Source organism: Salvelinus namaycush, chromosome 3 (assembly GCF_016432855.1).
Source record: "Salvelinus namaycush isolate Seneca chromosome 3, SaNama_1.0, whole genome shotgun sequence".
In the NCBI taxonomy this organism is placed as follows: Eukaryota; Metazoa; Chordata; class Actinopteri; order Salmoniformes; family Salmonidae; genus Salvelinus; species Salvelinus namaycush.
The window spans coordinates 76,332,649-76,355,384 of record NC_052309.1 but is presented as its reverse complement, the minus strand read 5'-3'; the positions used below and the strand labels follow the sequence as shown (position 1 = coordinate 76,355,384).

General features: G+C 43.3%; 1 protein-coding gene across 1 annotated transcript in view; it reads right to left on the bottom strand.

Annotated features, from left to right (window-relative positions):
• Window positions 1–22,736, bottom strand: part of LOC120039033 (E3 ubiquitin-protein ligase SMURF2-like) — a 61,676-nt gene that overhangs the window by 26,952 nt on the left and 11,988 nt on the right. The window contains exons 2-3 of the mRNA XM_038984571.1: window positions 4,770–4,808; window positions 1,007–1,115 (exon numbers count right to left, since the gene is read on the bottom strand). Of these exons, the coding sequence (XP_038840499.1) occupies window positions 1,007–1,115; window positions 4,770–4,808 (148 nt within the window). The remainder of the gene's footprint in view (window positions 1–1,006; window positions 1,116–4,769; window positions 4,809–22,736) is intronic.

Sequence of the window (22,736 nt, the reverse complement as noted above, 5' to 3'; positions counted from 1 at the left end):
AAAAGAACCTGGAGAGGTGTGTGTGCGTGCATTTGGCTCCGTCTTGGGAGCACACAGGTCGATGTCCTCCCATCCATCACCGTGTCCAGCACTCTCTCTCCTCCACAGTGGGACTGACTGACTGACTGAGGGCTGTGTTTCCCTCCTGTCAAACGGGACATGAACAACTAATTAAACAGCCATGTTGGGAGAGGGTCTGGTATCCTGAGCAACCAAACAAACGGAGACATGTGCTTCCTCTTTCTGTTAGCTACGCGTGGCGGCTGGATAAACACTGGGCAAATACTGGAAACTTTCACCCCCCCCTCTTTTTCCAGGTTGTTTTCACAAGACAAGCAGTCCTTGGGAAAAGCGACATGGGTGCAACAAGACATGCACATATTTCTGCCCAAAAGGTAAAAGGCTTCTGAGATTAGTTTCCCTCCCCACGGTTCTATTTAAATGTTTTTCTTTTTCACGTTAACTACCTCAGTGGAATTGTCATTGCTGGCCTACAGATAAGTGAGAGGACAGACATAAACACAGCTTACTGTAAGGCATTCAGATCCTGCAGAATCAATGTGTGACACATCCCTGATGTCCACTTGGCACATTGGAGTTGGGTGAGGGAATGCGTAGATCACAGGAGGTTGGTGGCGCCTTAATTGGGGAGGACGGGCTCATGGTAATGGCTGGAGCGGAATGGTATCAAATACATCAAATGCATGGTTTCCATGTGTTTGATGCCATTCCAGTCGCGCTGTTCCAGCCATTATTATGCGCAGTCCTACCCTCAGCAGCCTCCACTGGTGTAGATATAGCATAGAGGGCACTGGTGATAGTTATAGAGAGGGGCCGCAGTTCAGCAGAATGCTGGTTCATTACTAAATCAGCAGGTTATGGTAAGGTTTCTGTTAGATACACGGTTTCACATCTAGTCACAGCTGCTTCTATATGGATGGTATGTCAAGCGCAAGCGCAAGCGCTGCGCTATCCATTATGTTAGTTGAGTGATGAGGGGACTCACAGGTCGTAGTGCTGGTTCCACTTGGGGTCGAGGGTGTTCTTCACGGTGTCTGTGGAGTGACATTGTCCTGAGCCGTCCACCACCACTTTGGCAAAGGGATCAGGGAGGCCTACAGGGGAACACACACACACACACACACACACACACACACACACACACACACACACACACACACACACACACACACACACACACACACACACACACACACACACACACACACACACACACACACACACACACACACACACACACACAGCCTCAGCACACTGGCCTCAGCACACTGGCCTCAGCACACTGGCCTCAGCACACTGGCCTGGCCAAGGACAGGCTGTACTAGGAGAAAATGTTACAGGCATCACTCCATCATTATTTGATGATTTCATTATGCTGATGGAAGTGAGACTATCCGGTTTCTGAAAGGGGGAAAAGAGGTTATCTGAAGAAAACTACTTTTGATGAATAACATTCTATGACAGTCTAGGAATGGCTGATGTGTGAATCTGATAGTGTGACTGAAACTGAGCCGAGTGACAGATATCTAGAGATACGGGTGGACATGACATTGACACTAATAGACAGACCTGAGGGACCTGTTGGATGACATTTACCTGCACATAGCCTGGGTGTGGTGGATACAGAAGCTCACAGACACACACACACACATATGCCATGCAGGCCCACACAAACAAAACAAACTGCACTTAGAAATACATCTCTCCCTATACATAAACACACTATCCCACAGAGACAAGCCTGCCTTGCTGCCACACAAGGCAGAGTTCTCTCCACCCAGGCCCTGACTGAGTGAGTGTTTACTCAGCCCCTGAGTGCTGGAATGGGAGGAATGGGCACCAGAGAAACCACCTGAGTCAGGGACCTTAACACACTCACTCTCCATGACAGCCTGACCCAAACACACCCAAACACTGGGGCCACTATGGACACCTAGCACACACTGAAATGCTATGCTGTGCTGTTTCACTCTGAAATGGACTAGCTTTAAATGACGGTATAAACGTTTTATTGATATCCCATACTTAACTTCTTATGGCTGCAGGGGCAGTATTGAGTAGCTTGGATAAAAGGTGCCCATTTCAAACGGCCTCGTACTCAATTCTTGCTCTTACAATATGCATATTATTATTACTATTGGATAGAAAACACTCTCAAGTTTCTAAAACCGTTTGAATTATATCTGTGAGTAAAACAGAACTCATTTTGCAGCAAACTTCCTGTCAGAAAGTGAAAAATCTGAAATCCAGGCTCTGTTCCAGGGCCTCCCTAATCGTTTGCTTGAAATCTATTAGTATACATGCACTTCATACGCCTTCCACTAGATGTCAATAGGCTGTGAGAGGTGAAATGGGGTCTCTAGCTCTTTCTATGGTCAAAAGAGAGAGCTTGGAATGACAGGACCCCAATTTCCTTTGCTCAGGAAGACGCGGAAAAGACTTCCGCATTGGCTTCTGAAAAGCTTTTGTTATAGACGGCAAATATCTCCGGCTTTGATTTTATTTGATAAATGTGACAATATCATCGTAAAGTATGTTTTTTCAATATAGTTTAATCAGATTGTTGACATTTTTTCGGGAGTTTTGGCGTGTTCCGTTCTCTGAGTTTGTTGACGATGGAGAGCTTCGCGCCACTTGGCAAGTTTTGCTTGCAAATTCGAGAGGGAAAAAGGACATTCTAAATCCAAACAACGATTGTTCTGGACAAAGGACCACTTGTACAAGATTCTGATGGAAGCTCAACCAAAGTAGGATCCATTTATGATGTTATTTCCTATTTCTGTCGAAAATGTGTTGTTGTGTTTTCCGCCTTGAGTTTTGGCGCTGTGTCGCTATATAACGTAAGCTGTATGTCGTAATAAAGTTATTTTTAGAATTCTAACACGGCGATTGCATTAAGAACTAGTGTATCTATCATTTGCTGTACAACAAGTATTTTTTAGTAACGTTTATGATTAGTTATTTGGTCAGAATAGGTGAGTGTCAGAAATATATCCGGACATTCTGGGAAAAAGATGCTAAGTTTTCACAATGTATAACCACGGATTTCAGCTCTAAATATGCACATTTTCGAACAAAACATAAGTGTATTGTATAACCTGATGTTATAGGACTGTCATCTGATGAAGTTTGTCCAGGTTAGTGAAAAATTATATATCTTTTGCTGTTTTCTTGCGATGGCTAACTTTTGCTGCTGATAAATGGGTTGTGTTTTTGGCTATTGTGGTAAGCTAATATAATGCTATATTGTGTTTTCGCTGTAAAACACTTAAAGAATCGGAAATATTGGCTGGATTCACAAGATGTTTGTCTTTCATTTGCTGTACACCATGTATTTTTCATAAATGTTTTATGATGAGTATTTAGGTATTTCAATTTGGTCTCTGTAATTGTTCTAGCTGCTTCGGTGCTATTTCCGATTGTAGCTGCAATGTAAAACTATGATTTATACCTCAAACATGCACATTTTTCGAACAAAACATAGATTTATTGTATAACATGTTATAAGACTGTCATCTGATGAAGTTGTTTCTTGGTTAGTTTGGTTGGTTCTTGGTTAGTTTGGTTGGTTTTGTGCATGCTACCTGTGCTGTGAAAAATGTCTGTGCTTTTTTCTATTTGGTGGTGAGCTAACATAAATATACGTGGTGTTTTCGCTGTAAAACATTTAAAAAATCGGACATGTTGGCTGGATTCACAAGATGTTTATCTTTAATTTGCTGTATTGGACTTGTTAATGTGTGAAAGTTAAATATTTCAAAAAAATATCTTTTGAATTTCGCGCCCTGCACTTGGACGGGCTGTTGTCATATTGAGCCCGACACCGGCCTGCAGCCATAAAAGGTTAACCTCTACAGAATTGCTCCAATTAGGCACATTTGGCCAGACTTAATACAACATTTTGAACAGAAATACAATGGTTCACTTGGATCAGTCTAAAAAAATTGCACATATACTTGCACATACACTGAAATTGCGCCTAACCTGGAAAAATAAATTGTCTAAATTGGATTAGTCTAAAAAAATTGCACATACACTTGCACATACACTGAAATTGCGCCTAACCTGGAAAAATACATTGTGACCCTTCTCTTGCATTTCAAAGAAAAAACTAGTTTTTTCCCTTTGTATTATCTTTTACCAGATCGAATGTGTTATATTCTCCTACATTAATATCACATTTACACAAACTTCAAAGTGATTCCTTTCAAATGGTATTAAGAATATGCATATCCTTGCTTCAGGTCCTGAGCTACAGGCAGTTAGATTTGGGTATGTCATTTTAGGCGAAAATTGAAAAAAAGGGTCCGATCCTTTAAGAGATATTTCATACCTGTGTGACTCAATGCATGAAATGTGAATGAAACAAAGGGAATAAAATAGTCCTAGTTTTATTAGTAGTTTGATTGGCTAATATTGATAATAAGCTACATCATTGTGACGTGGTGAGCTCATCTTTCTCCCCACAAACATATCAGTAGTAACATTACAGGCTACTAACCCTTTCCTCTTTGCTGATGTAGTGTAGTAGTGGGTTAAGTGTGTTAGCATGGCGTTCTGCTGGTAGGGAACTCTAGCAGCTGGCAGCAGGCCCTCTTTAATCAGCTCAAACTGACCCACATTTCTCACGGGGGATACATATCTCACACTGCAGACATCAAAGCCCTCAAGCCCCCTGACTATGAAACTATAAAGCCATTTAACATGGAGTCGAGGATCAGAAACACAGCTTTCACTGGGTTACTTACGAAAGAAATCTTTCTTCACCAGGTTTTTGGCACAGAGGACTGAAAGAGAAGAGGAGAATGAGGTGTTATTTTTAATCGTTGCAGATAGACACATATTACACACTGACAGGCTGTTGTGATCGTGTGGTTACATCACTGTCAAGGGAGAGGTTTGTGCAGGGCTGAAGTGATACACTGCTGCTCAGGGAACTGAATCGCAAAGCGCTCCATCTTGGATATGGATAGCCCTGGCTACATTACATAAGCAGCAAGAGCATTTCTTTGATAATGTGTAATGTAAGACAAGTAATGTGACTTTTAGGTGATAGAGAAAACACATGAACATATATCTTTAGCCAGACTGGATTGTGCCAGACCCTATATCTCTACATTTGAGTGTGTGTACTGATCATAAGCTGACAACCAGGTGATAAATCAATGACATGAGGAACTCTCCTGTTCCGCTCCAGAAAATAGACCCACATCAACATGCTTTATAGCTATAGTAGTTGATTAACAGCAACTCAATCAAGAAAGTAACTTGACGATAGTGCATATGGACACTTGTTGGCGACATGCTGAATCATAGGGCATTCGCACATGAATTCAATATGAACTATTAAAAGAGAGGGGCATACTCTTCCCCACAGCAGCCAGTCTGCAGCAGCAGAGCAGTAGATTGGGCAGATCCCCAGTGAGAACCATGGAGGGGCTGCTGAGGCAATGAGGCAGAGCCACTTAAACACCCTCCACTGGGCCTGGATGAACGGCCACCTGGGTGTCTGGAGCCACCGACACACACTCAGTCACTTACTCAGCCCCGGCCCAGGCCCAGTCCTTCTGGTCCGCTTCAGTACAGACACAGCCACAGGCAAGAATGGCCTTTCTATTGTACTTCAACTACCTTTGTGTATTTGGTCTATGTATTTTTTGGCCCATCCCGGTCACATCCCACTGATCAAAATCCACCCACTATGCTCACTACCAGCGCTGTTCAATACCACCCCCATAGACGCCAGCTGTGGTGCGACAGCCGTCCATAGTTGCCATGTGAGTCGATTTCAGATCTTTGAGAGATGAAATCTGTCTCATGTCTGGCGGGCCCCCGAGGCCGTTTGTGTGTCTTCTCTCTACAGAGACCCGCTCACATGCAGGTGTGTCCAGACTTTACTTTGTTAACACAAATAAACAAAGGCAGGCCCATAGGGGCAGACAGCAGCCTAAGCCATTGAATCTACAACCACCGCTATTCATCTGCCCCTCCCCACCCACCCACAGCTAAACACAGGGAGAACCACAGTGCTTACACTGCATGTGAAACATAACCTGACTCCTAAATCAATTTAGGTCTGAGCTGAAACAACATATGAGAGGGAACAGAACACCATTTAAGAGTGCCATGGACTGAATTAAACACACAAATCACAGACCGCAGTGTGAAACACAAACATCTACACATGGTGTTTACTGATACACTCAGCACACACAAAGGGTTTCTGGGTTTAATGAAAATTACACCATTAAGATGGAGAGGAGGGAGAAAAGTAGGTCTTAACCGAATCTAAACCCTCTTGGGGGATGGGAAGGGAGAACATGCTCGACAGACGAGGAAGAATTTCTTCCAGCAAACATCCCTGGGAATGTGTTCCGTTCCAGTGAAACCCACCTCATTACTCAAACATCTGGTATGCATCTCTCTCAGTCAGTCTCACACACACACTGTATGCCAGTCACACACACCACAGGCCCCTGAAAGGGTCCACAACACCTCGCTCTGCACACCCGCTCTAGCTTCAGTGATCTAATTAATTATTTACAGGCAGAGAGGTGTGAGAGAGAGAAAATGTCGGGGTGTGAGGTGCTGTGAGGGGGTGAGGAGTTGTAAGAATCAGGTGACAGCACTCTGTGATATCACTATTCAGGTCTTGCTTCTTTTACAACCAAATACGGACAGAACGACATACGCTGGGTCCTGAAAACTAGCTACATAGTGTGTTTCTCAAAAATAGATGATTTAATCAAAAGAAATGGACTCTCAAAGCTGGTAATTTTCTGTATTTTCACAGCTGCAGCAGAGCAAAGCTACAGGAGATGGACATGAACAGTTAAAACGTTACAGGGAGTCCCAGTGAGAAAGGGCAATGGTGAGTCTCATATAGCCAAATGTAAACTGGGAGAGAGGAAGAGGGAAGAGAGAGGAGGCCGGTGACACAGTAGGCCTGTCTGACTGTGGGAGAGAAATGACACATCACGGAACATCAGAACTTGCAGTAATGTCCCTCTGACCGGGACATGAAAACCAACGGGCCTTCTGTAAGCATACCATTAAACCTAGCCATCAATACAGCAGGAAAACAACACAACACTTATATATGTAAAATATAGAACAGACCGAATTACAGCCGAGCACAGCGGACCCAAGATAAAACCACTGAAATTACAGAGATAACCAGACAATGGCAGCAGAGAAGCCAATGATGAGATAGACTGCAGGACATGAATGGAGCACCGGGCAGCAATCATCATCCAATGTAAGCCAACCATCAGAACATGAGAGTTCTCATTACTAGGGCCCTGTAAAATCTGCGATGAGGAGAACGGGGATGGAATTACAGTATCCAGACATTAAAACAGAATTCAACCATATAAATGTTTTACTGAACTTAGTAGGGAATCAACTAAATGTATTGAAAATTAATTAATTTGAGCACGCTTATCATACACAAGACATGAACAGAATACATCAGTGATATGTATTTCCTGCAACTTTCTGAAGAGTTAACGAGAATTCCCCATCTGTGTATTGCGCAGTGAGCGCGTCTACCATTTTGTGTAGTCGATAGCGATGATGCTAATGAAAAGTCTTCTGGTAGATGGAAAGGCTTTACAAAAAACCTTCTCCATTAAATGTTAACTACAAAGTAACCTATGCTTAAATGGATTATTTGCATCAATCTAGTGGGTATGTATTCCATGTGTAACTCTGTGTTGTTGTTTGTGCTTTGCTTTATCTTGGCCAGGTTGCAGTTGTAAATGAGAACTTGTTCTCAACTGGCCTACCTGGTTAAAGAAAGGTGAAATAAATAATACAAAAAAATTGTTTAGCAAATTCTACCATCACATACACCACAACAATAACACTAAATAATAGCCTCTTGCTATGTGCTACACCCCAAAATCTACATTTATAAAAAATGTCACAGACCTCAAGTGGTCTCCTGATGTGGTTTAAGCATTGTTGTGGACTTACAACATCCAATTTAGTTGTTTTTCTATTTAAAAAAAAGTTTGATTTGGAGAGTGAAAACCAGAAAAAAACAGGGGAAAACAGAAACCTTGAAAAACGAAACTGAGAATACGGAATCAGGCAAAAAAAAATAAAACAGATTTTCTAGGGACCTACATGACATACAGACAAGCGTCAACTCAGACACCATGGGCCAACTGCCTCTCCTTCAGTCAATATATAGCCTAACCACCAATATAAGTGGTAGGATAGGTAGGTCAATGTTATGCAGGTAATGAGCAGATAGTCTGACTGATCACGTAGTAAACTAGAGAGTGAAGACCGGCTGTAAACTATAATGATGTACCCATATTTCCGTGAGTCTGGCCCTGACTGTCTGATGGGTTTTCCCGGAGAAGGGCAGCTAAATTAACCTACCGTGGCTAAACATGGCGGGCTCCAGATAATGTGAGCGCTGGTTGACCCCAGGAAAGGGAACGCCGTGATCAGATCAGGCTCTATGCCAGCGGCTCAGCAGGCTTCCCCCTTGGATGGACGGACAGACTGACTGCAGTAGGAGCCCGGAGATGAACCTGCTAGACGGTACACGTTGTCCCGGTCCACTCTTCAGGGGTGTCACCCCTTATGGGACGGAGGGCTGAACCGCTCGGCTCTGCTTTATACTTTTACAGGGAGAGGATTCAGTGAGTTATTGAATCTTACATGAATACAAAGGGTTATGGGACCCTTGATTTGTACCTCACTGTCACTCCTTCTGGCCACATTTCTGTTAGTTAGTGATTTCTCAAGGGCTCTTTCCCATGGTAGCTGAGAGGTGCCTCTCGTGTGTAAATCTGAATGTCAAACAGTCACGCTCTTAAATGTTTCCCCGATGATGGTTGTTTAATACTTCTCATGGTGTTACATACACTACATGACCAAGAGTATGTGGACACGTGTTCGTCGAACATCTCATTCCAAAATCATGGGCATTAATATGGAGTTGGTCCCACTTTTGCTGCTATAACAGCCTCCACTCTTCTGGGAAGGCTTTCCACTAGATGTTGGAACATTGCTGCGGGGACTTTCTTCCATTTAGCCACAAGAGCATTAGTGAGGTCGGACACTAATGTTGGGCGATTAGGTCTGGCTCGCAGTTGGCGTTCCAATTCATCCCAAAAGTGTTCGATGGGGTTGAGGTCAGGGTTTTGAGCAGGCCAGTCAAGTTCTTCCACACCGATCTCGACAAACTATTTCTGTATGGACCTCGCTTTGTGCACAGGGGCATTGTCATGCTGAAACAGAAAAGGGCCTTCCCCAAACTGTTGCCACAAAGTTGGAAGCATAGAATCGTCTAGAATGTCATGGTATGGTGTAACGTTAATATTTCCCTACACTGGAACTTAGGGGCCTAGCACGAACCATGAAAAACAGCCCCAAACCATTATTCCCTCTCCACAAAATTTTACAGTTGGCACTATGCATTGGGGCAGGTAACGTTCTCCTGGCATCCACCAAACCCAGATTCATTCGTTGGACTCCCAGATGGTGAAATGTGATTCATCACTCCAGAGAACGCATTTCTACTGCTCCAGAGTCCAACGGCTGCAAGCTTTACACCACTCCAGCCGACGCTTGGCATTGTGCATGGTGATCTTCAGGCTTGTGTGCGGCTGCACAGCCATGGAACCCCATTTCATGAAGCTCCAGACAAACAGTTATTGTGCTGAAGTTGCTTCCAGAGGCAGTTTGAAACTATGTAGTGAGTGTTGCAACTAAGGACAGACGATTTTTACATGCTCAGCGCTTCAGCACTCGGCGGTCCCGTTCTGTGAGCTTGTGTGGCCTACCACTTCGCGGCTGAGCCGTTGTTGCTCCTAGACGTTTCCACTTCACAATAACAGCCCTTACAGTTGACCGGGGCAGCTCTAGCAGGGCAGAAATTTGATGAACTGAAAGTCACTGAGCTCTTCAGTACAGGCCATTCTACTGCCAATGTTGGATCTATGGAGATTGCATGGCTGTGTGCTTGATTTTGTACACCTGTCAGCAACGGTGTGGCTGAAACAGCAGAATCAAGAATTTGAAGGGGTGTCCACATACTTTTGGTGAGATAGTGTATTTACAAGTAGTTTCTAAATAGAAAATAACTGATGGAGGATCTGAATGTAGAACAAGGAAGAGAACTGTGGGGGGACAGTCAGAGAACCACCCTGGAGAAAGAGAATGGTTGCACATCCCATCTCACCAACACAGAATATTGCATTAAACGGTCCATAAGCCACTGAAGAAACATAGCAAACACCATATCGCTGACAGAAATATATTAGCCATATGATCCAACCTACGGAACACCCCCATATAATTCTTTAAATGTATGGGTTTATAGGAAGTCTGTCCTGATGACAGGAGCCGTCCCTAAGAAAAGGAAACCGGCCAGCTTGCACCTACAGGGCGGCATCGTAAATCTATTTTTATTGGTCACGCCGGGTGCACTTTCTCATACTCACACACTGACAAATATATAGCTCTCTCCATCCAGGCACATAAACATGGCCACACACACACACACACACACACACACACACACACACACACACACACACACACACACACATACATTTCAAGCATTTCGCTACACCAGCAATTACATCTGCTAAATATGTGTATGTGACCAATTAAAATTGATTTGACACACACGTAAATATAGAGAATGCAACATCATGGGCACTTGCACACACAGACACAAAAAGCGCTACACTCACAATCCTGGAGAAAAAATATAAAATATAATATATATATATATATATAATATAAAATATAGAAATAGATTTTGGTTAGTTAGAATTACATAATTTATTTCCCATGTCCACTTTAAACAAAATGCTGTTCTCAAGGAGTTGCGATTTTTTGCACAACCGAGTAATGTACTTGCCAAAGTGAGTAAGGGTGAGGGGTTTGATTGGGAGGGAGCTAGCTAGAGAGTCAAAAATGGTACAAAAAAAGTGACAATTCTAACCAATTCCACCTTATTACCCATGTGGAAGGGTTTTGACTAGATGGGATACAGCTTTTGTCATATTTTTCGTAACAGGTTAGGAGAACTTACACAAAAGGTTAGGAGAACTTATGCAGCAGGTTAGGAGTATTAACATAGCAGGTTAGGAGAATTAGGTTAAGGTTAGGAAAACTTTTCTACTTTGACGTTCATTTGGCAAAAGCAGTTTCCCTTCTAGCCATGACCATGCGGAAGGAAAAATATCAGCCTTGTCTAAAACCCACCCCTGGTGCAAAACTAATTTTCCAAACATTTCTCACCCTGCCTGCCCCTACTAAACACTCCGGAAAAACATCACGTAATCCTCTGCATCTCGGCGCATCTTAAATCCTCAGTCGCCATAGCGACTGCGGTATCGAGTCAAGGCTGAGAGAAGGATCTCTCTGTGTGTCTGTGTTTCTCATTCTGGTCGCGCTGCCGGCAGCTCAAAGACCCAACGACTGCAGTGTGACTGACAGGGAGGAAGGACAGCACAATTGAGCTGCTCACAACAGGAGAGGAGTAGGCTAATGAGTGTTGACATTTAAAACTATGAATACAGTAATGGAGAAGAATACCACACACAAACAAACACACACTATAATACAGGCGGGCTCAGAGGCATTCCTAATGGTTGTATAGCAGTGGAATGAGTTGAGTGTAGATATGACAGGGTGGACAGAGTAGACTTGTAGTGTACAGTTATTCAATGGTGTCAGCCTTGTACCAGGCGCGGTGCTGCAACATCAGTCAACTAAGGTATCTGTGGGGGTGACAAAGTGAGTAATAGCTGCTGTATATCACAGCTTGAATACTAATGATAACCACGCCGCGCGCCCTTCCCTCCATCACCAGGCTGTCCACACAGCCTTCATAGGGAACTGGGATCACATGCAACTCTGATAAATGACAAAAGCCTTTTAGGCTAACACATTCTACATTTACTCCACATTCTTATCTAAATGGCCCACAACCAAACAGCTGGAGAGGAATTTGAAGCTGCAGCTGGACACACATTCAGAAACCCACCCACACACACTTCCCTCTTATGACCCATGAAGCCTCATCTCTTAATATCCTGTTAAAGATGTGGTATCACTTAATGTCCTCCTACAAGCCCTGAGTCATTGGCACCGACAAGAACAAACAAGTGGAACATATCTAATGACTAAACTGGAACATAACCCGGCATTCCAGCATAGGAAGCAGAGGAGTTGTGTGTCCTCCTTGTGTCGGACAGTCAGTCAGTGGGTTATTAGTCACATCATAGGTTTCCATATCACAGCCCAAACTAGGTAGATTCCCCAAATGGGGGGGGGGGGGGTCAGCAAACACCACAACCTCCTGGCTTTCTCGGTCAAAATCGATGAACAGATAGGTTAGAGGCAGGCAGAGAGCTTGGGGGTAAAGTTAAAGTTCCACCTATGGAGAAAGAGAAGTGGGTGAGTCTCTCCCAGGGCTGGACACAAAGAAACCCAGTGTCCGGGGACTCAATGCACCCCGCCACTCAGGCCACCTGGGGAGGGAGAGGTCACATGACACACTGAATGAGCAAACAATCACCAACCAAAACAAAATGGAGGCACTTCAGCTGGATCCCACACATCTCCCGCTCTCTCTCTCTCAAACACACACTCAAACTCTACCACTCGAATTATAACCCAGTGGGATGGAACATGGGAAATGGATGCTGTGGGGAAAAAGGGGGATTCACAGTGCTGCCCTGGTGTACAGCTCTGTGGTTAACCATCACACTGGAGTGCCTGTGGAGGAGGAGGAAGTGGGGGTGTGGGAAAAGAGAACTGCCTTATAAAAACCCACCATTACCAGCCTGTCCAAAGTCAAAATCAGGTCTGGAATTTAACAAAAGAAAAAGAGGGACATGTCAAAATCAACCTCTTTCAGTGTGAAATCATAATTGTGTCACCCAAAACAATAGTGCTGCTGCTGCTAACCACTGCACCACCCTTCCCCTCCACCTGGTTCTCCTAGGCCAGTGCCCTGACCCAATCCACCAGACAGTCTGACATCTCCCTGGAAAGCCCCCCTCCCCCCTATCCCCTGCCTGCCTGCCTGTCTCTAGCCCTGTTTTGACTCCAGGACTGAGCGCTCTCATTCGCAGCATTGTTCTTCTGTAAACAAAAAGCTTCCTTTCCCCCCAACCACTCCTTCTTTCACTGAGCCTTAAAAAAAAAGAAAGAAAAAAGAGTTTGGATCAACAAGTGTTGGAGGTGGACCAGGTCCTAATCTGTAATCACCAATCCGCTTCCTCCTGCAGCCTGATCCATCTCCTGGTTTCCCCACTCTTGAGGGCGAATATCCCTCTGCTTCCAGCCAGCCCATTAGGCGCTGGTGGGTTCTCAAATCCAGGCCTGTCTAGGCTCTCATTCTAAGAGAATGTGAGTCTTATCTGGGCTGGGGCTTCCATTGCCTCTCCACAGAGGAACCGTGACAGGACAACATGACTCACACACACATAAAAGGGTTTGATGGGAATCGAGACAGTACAATAAAGTCTTCATGGACATTCTATAGGGTAGTTGTAGACATTAAATGAGGGTAGGTTATTTATATGGCCTACGTGTTGTGTGTCATGGTATGTCTGCCATGGCTGGCTGTGCTAACATGAGCGTCCCACACGCTCCAGAAAGCCCTGCGTAGTGGGACAGTTCAGTAGGTTTGCCGCTGGGCAGGACACTCCTCTCTATGTGTGCACTCAGCTCTGCTCCGGACAAAAGTGGGTTGTTTTTTAAAGACCTTGCCACACCACTTAACTGTAGACCTGAATGTAGCCTAGTTGGGCAGGGTGGGGGTTAGTGGGGGAGTGCAGAGTAGAATTTCATCAAACCCAACTCTTCAGAGCGCAAGTGTGGAAATGTGGTTGGGCCAATGGACTGGTAGAAAATTTAAATATCCATCTAAGGCAACTTTTACATTTTAGGAAATCCACTTATGTAAATATGCTAATCTGATAAGACTTCTGCTGGGCAAATAAATGCTGATATTAAGAGTCTAGGTAGGAGCTGAGTGATCAGGGAAGAGGCTGCCAGGATAATCTCCTAATGCCTGTAAACAGAGCTGGAACTTCCAAAGCTTTAAAATTAGATGTGGGGGAAAAAAACACCACCAAGATCTCATCATCTCACCTGTCACTTCAGATCATAAGGAAAACAGAGAGCAGGCTTTTAAGAAAAAATATTTTCACTAGGCTCAAAATCATAGGAGCATTCAAAGACATGCTTCATCTCCCACACTCTAGAAGTGGAGAAGTCTTCTCAACACAGGGTTCTACAGTGTGATCATTTCACTCGCATATGCACTTAAATATTTTGCTGTGAAACCGGAATTGTTTTATTTAGGCGCGCCTAGATAAATTAAGGATTCTAGCTTTAATATCTCAAATATTTATCATTGTGCCCCTAATTTTTTTTGCGTGTGCCTACATTTTTCACACGTGCTCCTTATAAAAAAAGTCAGTGTAGAGCCCTGCAACAACTAGGGAATGGAGAGGAAGGTCGGAGAAAACCTGCTGTGATGTACATTACGGACACAAAATAAATACAGCTGAATAGGATCCCCAGAACTACTATTACACACTGATGGACAGTGGAGCTGACATCAGGCACATCTGTCACACAGTCACTGTAAAATGACTGTGTGAAATACACAGTCACTGTAAAATGACTGTGTAAAACGCATGTTGGAATTACAGAGGACTCAAAATGTTCCACATACAAAAAGATAAAAAACAAACGTCAACCATCAGAGATGTGCTCCAAGAAACCTCTCATTATCATACTTAACACAGCAGTGTTGAAAAGTGACGACAGATCTGTACATGTTCTGATGAGCTCAAACTAAGAACCTGTACAGTCAGGTGACATGATGTCTGGTTGGACTTCAGAGAATATCCACCAGGGGGAAGGTGGCATTCATTGTTGCCAAACTGAACCATTCTCCCGATGAAGACAATGAGGGAAGCGCTATTTAAAAAATATATTTCACCTTTATTTAACTAGGCAAGTCAGATAAGAACAAATTATTATTTACAATGACGGCCTACCCCGGCCAAACCCAGAAGACGCTGGGCTAATTGTGTGCCACCCTATGGGACTCCCAATCACGGCTGGATGTAATACAGCCTGGATTCGAACCAGGGACTGTAGTGACGCCTCTTGCACTGAGATGCAGTGCCCTAGACCGCTGCGCCACTCGGGAGAGACAAGAGTCACAGAGTCGGTAAAGCAACCTTTCACTGCTAAACCTGTCTGGCCATGCAAACAGATGGGCTGACGACATTCTTGGTGTGAGAACATGTCATCCATCTTACATCACCCTTTCCTCTATGAGGCCTTGTGTAATTGCATAAGGAGTCCACACCAACTATTTTGAGAACCAAAAAGAAGGAACTCATCCCCATGTTTTTTGCTGTATTTTTGCTACCTCTGCGTAAGTAGGCCTACATGTGTTTTTCCCACTGAGTGATACAATGTGCCTGAGAGGAAGTCATCCAGTCGAGTAAAGTCTTCCACGGCACTGATGCTTAGTGAGGAGTCAAAACAGTGAGCACTCAGCTTCTGCCAGCTTGCACCACTGTTGGCTGGGACTGGGCAGTTTAGAGTGGCTGCATGGCTCTCTAAAGCTCTTTGGCTCCTCTGCACTTTCTGGTGTAGACTAATGGAGGAGAGGCCGGGGTAGAGCTACAGAGGAGAGAGGGATATTACTAACCTGTTTAACAGACATGGAGGTCCGCCACAGCCTGGAGCAGAGAAATACTGCTGCTCCCTTCATTTTCCTCCCTCTGAGTTTGTTTCATAAAATGATTTCACAACTCTGTTTGAGAGGAGGGTTACATCATGAGCAAGCCACGATTTGGGCCATGCCAACCATCACACTGCCTCGAGTAGACTCTGATTCTTCTTTTCACCTGAACAGCAACGTAATACAACGAATGTGCTCCATCCCTTAACCTTGAAAGCCTATAGGTGAAGACACAACAAGAGGGTAACCTAGGCCCTATGTACCGCCAATGATTTGGGCATAATGTTTTCAAAGTAAAAGAGACAATGTAGTCCACACACACAACATGTAGGCTAGTCACACAACATGTGTATCTGTTTATATGCATTCTTGGGGGACCCAGTCATCCTTGATTGTCAACATTAGGTACAGTGAACTCCAAAAGCATTGGGATAGTGACGCATTCTTTGTTGTTTTGGCCTGTACTCCAGCCCTTTGGATTTGAAATGATACAATGACTGAGGTGCAGACTGTCAGCTTTAATTTGAGGGTATTTTCATCCATATTGGGTGAACTGTTGAGAAATGACATAACTTTTTGTACACAGTCCCCACATTTTAGGGGACCAAAAGTATTCACTTGTGTATTAAAATAGTAAAAGATAAGTATTTGGTCCCATATTCATAGCACACAATGACTACATAAAGCTTGGGACTCTACACATTTGTCGGATGCATTTGCGGTTTGTTTTGATTGAGTTTCAGATTATTTTGTTGCCAATAGAAATGAATGCTAAATAATGTATTGTGTCATTTTGGAGTCACTTGTATTGAAAATAAGAATAATGTGGATGCTACCATGACTAATCCTGAACATATCATAAATAGTGATGAGTGAGAAAGTTAGACGCACAAATATCATACCCCTAAGTCATGTTAACCTCTCCCCATTACAATAACTGGGGAGGTTAGTTCTTTTTGGGGGGTATGATATTTGTGCGTCTAACGTTCTCACTCATCATTACTCACGATTCATTCCGGATTATCCGTAATCATTAGGGATGCACAATATATCAGTGAGCATATCGCAATCGGACGATATTAGCTAAAAACGCCAACACCGGCCCGATGTCTAGTTTAATGCCGATGTGCAAAACCTGACGTGCATACGTATAAAATACAGCGCTACACAGAAGAGGGTTTACATTAAATGTTACATACACAGCTGGACAAGATGGAAACGGACACAGTGACAGTGCGTACCGAGGAAGAGAGGCCACGGACAGACAGAGCTGAAACTTCCCTGCTTGACATGTATGATGAAATCCTGGTTGAGATTGAAAAGACTGAACAAATGAACAACGAAATAGCACAGCAAGTAAGTGAAATAAATAGGTTTTGATTTTGTTTTTCTGGTAATGGGGACATACGTAAATGCCAACAAAATAACTTCTTGGTCAGTGTGGTGTGTGTAACCTTTATTTAACTAGGCAAGTCAGTTAAGAACAAATTTTTATTTACAAATGATGGCCTACCCCGGCCGACGCTGGGCCAATTGTACGCCGCCCAATGAGACTCCCAATCACAGCTGGATGTGATACAGCCTGGATTCGAACCAGGGACTGTAGTGACACCTCTTGCACTGAAATGCAGTGCCTTAGACCGCTGCGCCCGTGTGTTAACTATTCTAGAATGCTGAAAGGCCGCTAAAATTAAACATTTTGGTTATCGGTATCGTTTTTTTTGACAAGGAAAATATTGGATATCGGTATTGGCAAGAAATATCGGTGCATCCCTAGTAATCATTGTATCATCCATATAAATGTAAGTGTTTAGAAACATTCGTATTTACAATAAAAGTGACTCCAAAATGACACAATATATTATTTACCATACATTTATATTAGGCACAAAATAATCTGAAACACAACCAAAACAAACAGCAAATGTCTCCAACAAATGTGTAGAGTCACAAGCTTGATGTAGTCATTGTGTGCTATGAATATGGGACCAAATACTTACTTTTTTACCACTTTAATATAAGTGAATTTGTCCCAATACTTTCTGTCCCCTAAAATGTACAAAAAGTGCTGTAATCTCTAAATGGTTCACTCGATGGATGAACATACCCTCAAATTAAAGCTGACAGTCTGCACTTTAACCTCACAGTCATTGTATCATTTCAAATCCAAAGTGTTGGAGTACAGAGCCAAAACAACAAAAAATGTCACTGTCCCAATACTTCTGGAGCTCACTGTATGTGCCGCTGACAGACATTGAGCTCCATGATTAAAAACCATGAGCGAATGGCATAATGTGCAGGTGTCTACCATAAACAGCTTTTACTGGGTGTTTTGAAGTGTGTAACACGTGTCTACGCACCATTGTGTCATGTCTGTCCCAGTTTTAGCACCATTGTGTCATGTCTATCCCAGCTTTAGCACCATTGTGTCATGTCTGTCCCAGCTTTAGCACCATTGTGTCATGTCTGTCCCAGCTTTAGCACCATTGTGTCATGTCTGTCCCAGCTTTAGCACCATTGTGTCATGTCTGTCCCAGTTTTAGCACCATTGTGTCATGTCTGTCCTAGCTTTAGCACCATTGTGTCATGTCTGTCCCAGTTTTAGCACCATTGTGTCATGTCTGTCCCAGCTTTAGCACCATTGTGTCATGTCTGTCCCAGCTTTAGCACCATTGTGTCATGTCTGTCCCAGCTTTAGCACCATTGTGTCATGTCTGTCCCAGCTTTAGCACCATTGTGTCATGTCTGTCCCAGCTTTAGTACCATTGTGTCATGTCTGTCCCAGCTTTAGCACCATTGTGTCATGTCTGTCCCAGCTTTAGCACCATTGTGTCATGTCTGTCCCAGCTTTAGCACCATTGTGTCATGTCTGTCCCAGCTTTAGCACCATTGTGTCATGTCTGTCCCAGCTTTAGCACCATTGTTTCATGTCTGTCCCAGCTTTAGCACCATTGTGTCATGTCTGTCCCAGCTTTAGCACCATTGTGTCATGTCTGTCCCAGCTTTAGCACCATTGTGTCATGTCTGTCCCAGCTTTAGCACCATTGTGTCATGTCTGTCCCAGCTTTAGCACCATTGTGTCATGTCTGTCCCAGCTTTAGCACCATTGTGTCATGTCTGTCCCAGCTTTAGCACCATTGTTTCATGTCTGTCCCAGCTTTAGCACCATTGTGTCATGTCTGTCCCAGCTTTAGCACCATTGTGTCATGTCTGTCCCAGCTTTAGCACCATTGTTTCATGTCTGTCCCAGCTTTAGCAATTGAGGGACGTGGGCAGAGTTGTGCCATGCTGCTATAATGAGATCATTCCAAGTCTGGGCAGCTCTGATTAGTGTGCAGGGAGATGGGGTTAATAAGGAGGCACGGCCAAGACTTTGAGATCTTATTTCTTGCTCTCGCTTAGAGAAGGGTTATGGCCACTTATATGACAGCTGCGTTTAAAAGCTCCTTGAACTTTTTGGGGCGTAAGATGTAGCCTAGTGCATTACACTTTAGTCACCTGTGGCCCCTCCCCTGATGAGTCAGACCAGGGCTGTAATTACACATCCCATCTGAATGATAATGCACATTGAAACCTTGACCTCATACTCTAGACTTGACTGGCTGGAGTGTCTGCGGCCTCTGATCCAGCTAAACCACAATGAATCATCGGGCCATTGTAGCGATTGTTTTAATGGAGCGGTCCTGGATGGTGAAGGTACTTTCATAATGATTTTCCACCTAGCAAGCCACAACTTATTAAGCAGACAGTTACACAATAACTGGGTCAATCTCGCAAACAAGGCACAGAGTTAAAAAGACCGAAATCTGACACAGAGTCCCTCTTCTTTCTACAAGGATAAGGTTACCGACCTCATTCTGGAGAGTTCCAATAACTCTAGGACTATGGAATGAGTTGATGGCTGTGCAATCATGTTGAGAGTAGTCCCTGTAATAACAGCGTTAACTGGGTCCTCTCAATGAGACCGTGTATGCAGCCATTTTAAAAGAAGGATACCTGGCCGTCCTTAAGCCAGTCAAACAGCAAAAAAATACTTGCTGAATTAAGTGTAATTCTATTTAAAAAGGAGAAGGGGCATAATGTTAGGTGACTTTCTAACTAGCCAACTACCGGACATGACAGTCTTCAGAAGTAGACATTTTAAAACAGTCATCCTCTTGCTCACATGCAAAAATCATTTACAGGAAGCCTTGGCATATTTGTTCAACTTTAGTGGAAATGCCATTTGAAATGTGATCTGTTGTGAATATAAACAACTCCTGATCTACCTCCTCAGAGGACCAAGGGCTCAACGGCAGGCTGGGCACAGACAGATGCTTTGTGTCAGCTGTGAGCGCCTTGCGGTTTTCACACCAAGCATCCCATAACACTGGTGACTTAGAGACCCCTATCTGCTCAAGGTTAGAGAGGTATGAGTTAATCACATCAATCCAGGTTTACAGCAGAGCCCAGGAACATTCTAGGTACCCCACCACCTTTTCCTGGAAACGGAAACAAGTCTGGATATCTAGTGTAGAGGTCGACCGATTAATCAGCATGGCCGATTAATTAGGGCCGATTTCAAGTTTTCATAACAATGGGTAATCTGCCTTTTTGGACGCCAATTATGGCCGATTACATTGCAATCCATGAGGAAACTGCGTGGCTGGCTGACTACCTGTTACCCGAGTGCAGCTTCAAAAGGACTTTGTGGCTGTAAGGAGTCAAGGTAAGTTGCTAGCTAGCATTAAACTTATCTTATAAAAAAAAATCTATCTTCACATAATCACTAGTTAACTACACATGGTTGATGATATTACTCGGTTAACTAGCTTGTTCTGCGTTGCATATAATCAATGTGGTGCCTGTTAATTTATCATCGAATCACAGCCTACTTCAACTTCGCCAAACAGGTGATGATTTAACAAAAGCGCATTTGCGAAAAAAGCACAATCGTTGCAATAATGTACCTAACCATAAACATCAATGCCTTACTTAAAATCAATACACAAGTACATATTTTTTAAACCTGCATATATAGTTAAAAGAAATTCATGTTAGCAGGCAATATTAACTAGGGAAATTGTGTCACTTCTCTTGCGTTCAGTGCAAACAGAGTCAGGGTATATGCAGCAGTTTGGGCCGCCTGGCTCGTTGCGAACTGTTGAAAGGCCATTTATTCCTAACAAAGACCGTAATTAATTTGCCAGAATTTTACATAATTATGAAATAACATTGAAGGTTGTGCAATGTAACAGTAATATTTAGACTTAGGGATTCCACCCATTCAATAAAATATGGAATGGTTCCGTATTTCACTGAAAGAATAAACGTTTTGTTTTCGAAATGATAGTTTCCGGATTTGACCATATTAATGACCTACGGCTCGTATTTCTGTGTGTTATTATGTTATAATTAAGTCTATGATTTGATAGAGCAGTCTGACTGAGCGATGGTAGGCACCAGCAGGCTCGTAAGCATTCATTCAAACAGCACTTTCGTGCGTTTTGCCAGCAGCTCTTCGCAATGCTTCAAGCATTGCGCTGTTTATGACTTCAAACCTATCAACTCCCGAGATTAGGCTGGTGTAACCGATGTGAAATGGCTAGCTAGTTAGCAGGGTGCGCGCTAATAGCGTTTCAAACGTCACTCGCTCTGAGACTTGGAGTAGTTGTTCCCCTTGCTCTGCATGGGTAACGCTGCTTCGAGGGTGGCTGTTGTCGATGTGTTCCTGGTTTGAGCCCAGGTAGCGGCGAGGAGAGGGACAGAAGCTATACTGTTACACTGGCAATACTAAAGTGCCTATAAGAACATCCAATAGTCAAAGGTATATGAAATACAAATGGTATAGAGAGAAATAGTCTTATAATTCCTATAACAACTACAACCTAAAACTTCTTACCTGGGAATATTGAAGACTCATGTTAAAAGGAACCACCAGCTTTCATATGTTCTCATGTTCTGAGCAAGGAACTTAAACGTTAGCTTTCTTACATGGCACATATTGCACTTTTACTTTCTTCTCCAACACTTTGTTTTTGCATTATTTAAACCAAATTGAACATGTTTCATTCTTTATTTGAGGCTAAATTGATTGTATTGATGTATTATATTAAGTTAAAATAAGTGTTCATTCAGTATTGCTGTAATTGTCATTATTACAAATAAATGTTTTTAAATTTTTAATTTTTTAATATCGGCCGATTAATAGGTATCTGCTTTTTTTGGTCCTCCAATAATCGGTATTGGTATCGGCATTGAAAAAAATCTTAATCGGTCGACCTCTAATATATACACATATATATATATATAGATCTCTTTCTCACAGGAGGTTAGTGGCACTTTAATTGGGGAGGACAGGCAATGGCTGGAGCTGAATGAGTGGAATCGTATCAAACACATGGTTTCAATGTGTTTGATACGTTTCCATTTGCTCTGTTCCGGCCATTAATTAAGCCATCCTCCCCTCAGCAGCCTCCTGTGATATATATATATATTTGCCCTTGAGCAAGGCACTTACCCCTAATTTGCTCCAGAAGCCCCGTATAACTATGGCTGACCCTGTAAAAGAACACATTTCACTGCACCTATACAACATATAACGCTAGTTAGCATCAGCTCGCGAAACTACCTCGAACTTCCTTCATATTGCACGCAGATACTTTCAGAATCTCACATTATCCCTTCAAGACACTAGATATTACGACCAGCCTACATTTGGCAAGGGAGTGAGAACGAACACAACCCATTTCTAAGTACCCAATACTCTTTCTGTACTATTGAACTGAAAAACAACAAGGACATCTAAAGTGAATCATAGTGAAAAAAGAATGGAGCTCAGGCAGCAGTGATGAGGAGCCTGCAGACAAGCATCAGATTCACTCACTAGAGCTCCCCCTCAGCGCTAATCCAATTCTGACCCATTAACCGGCTCTGCCAGGTTAACACATCAGGCCTTTGAAGGCGCCCTTTCAACCATTCAAGT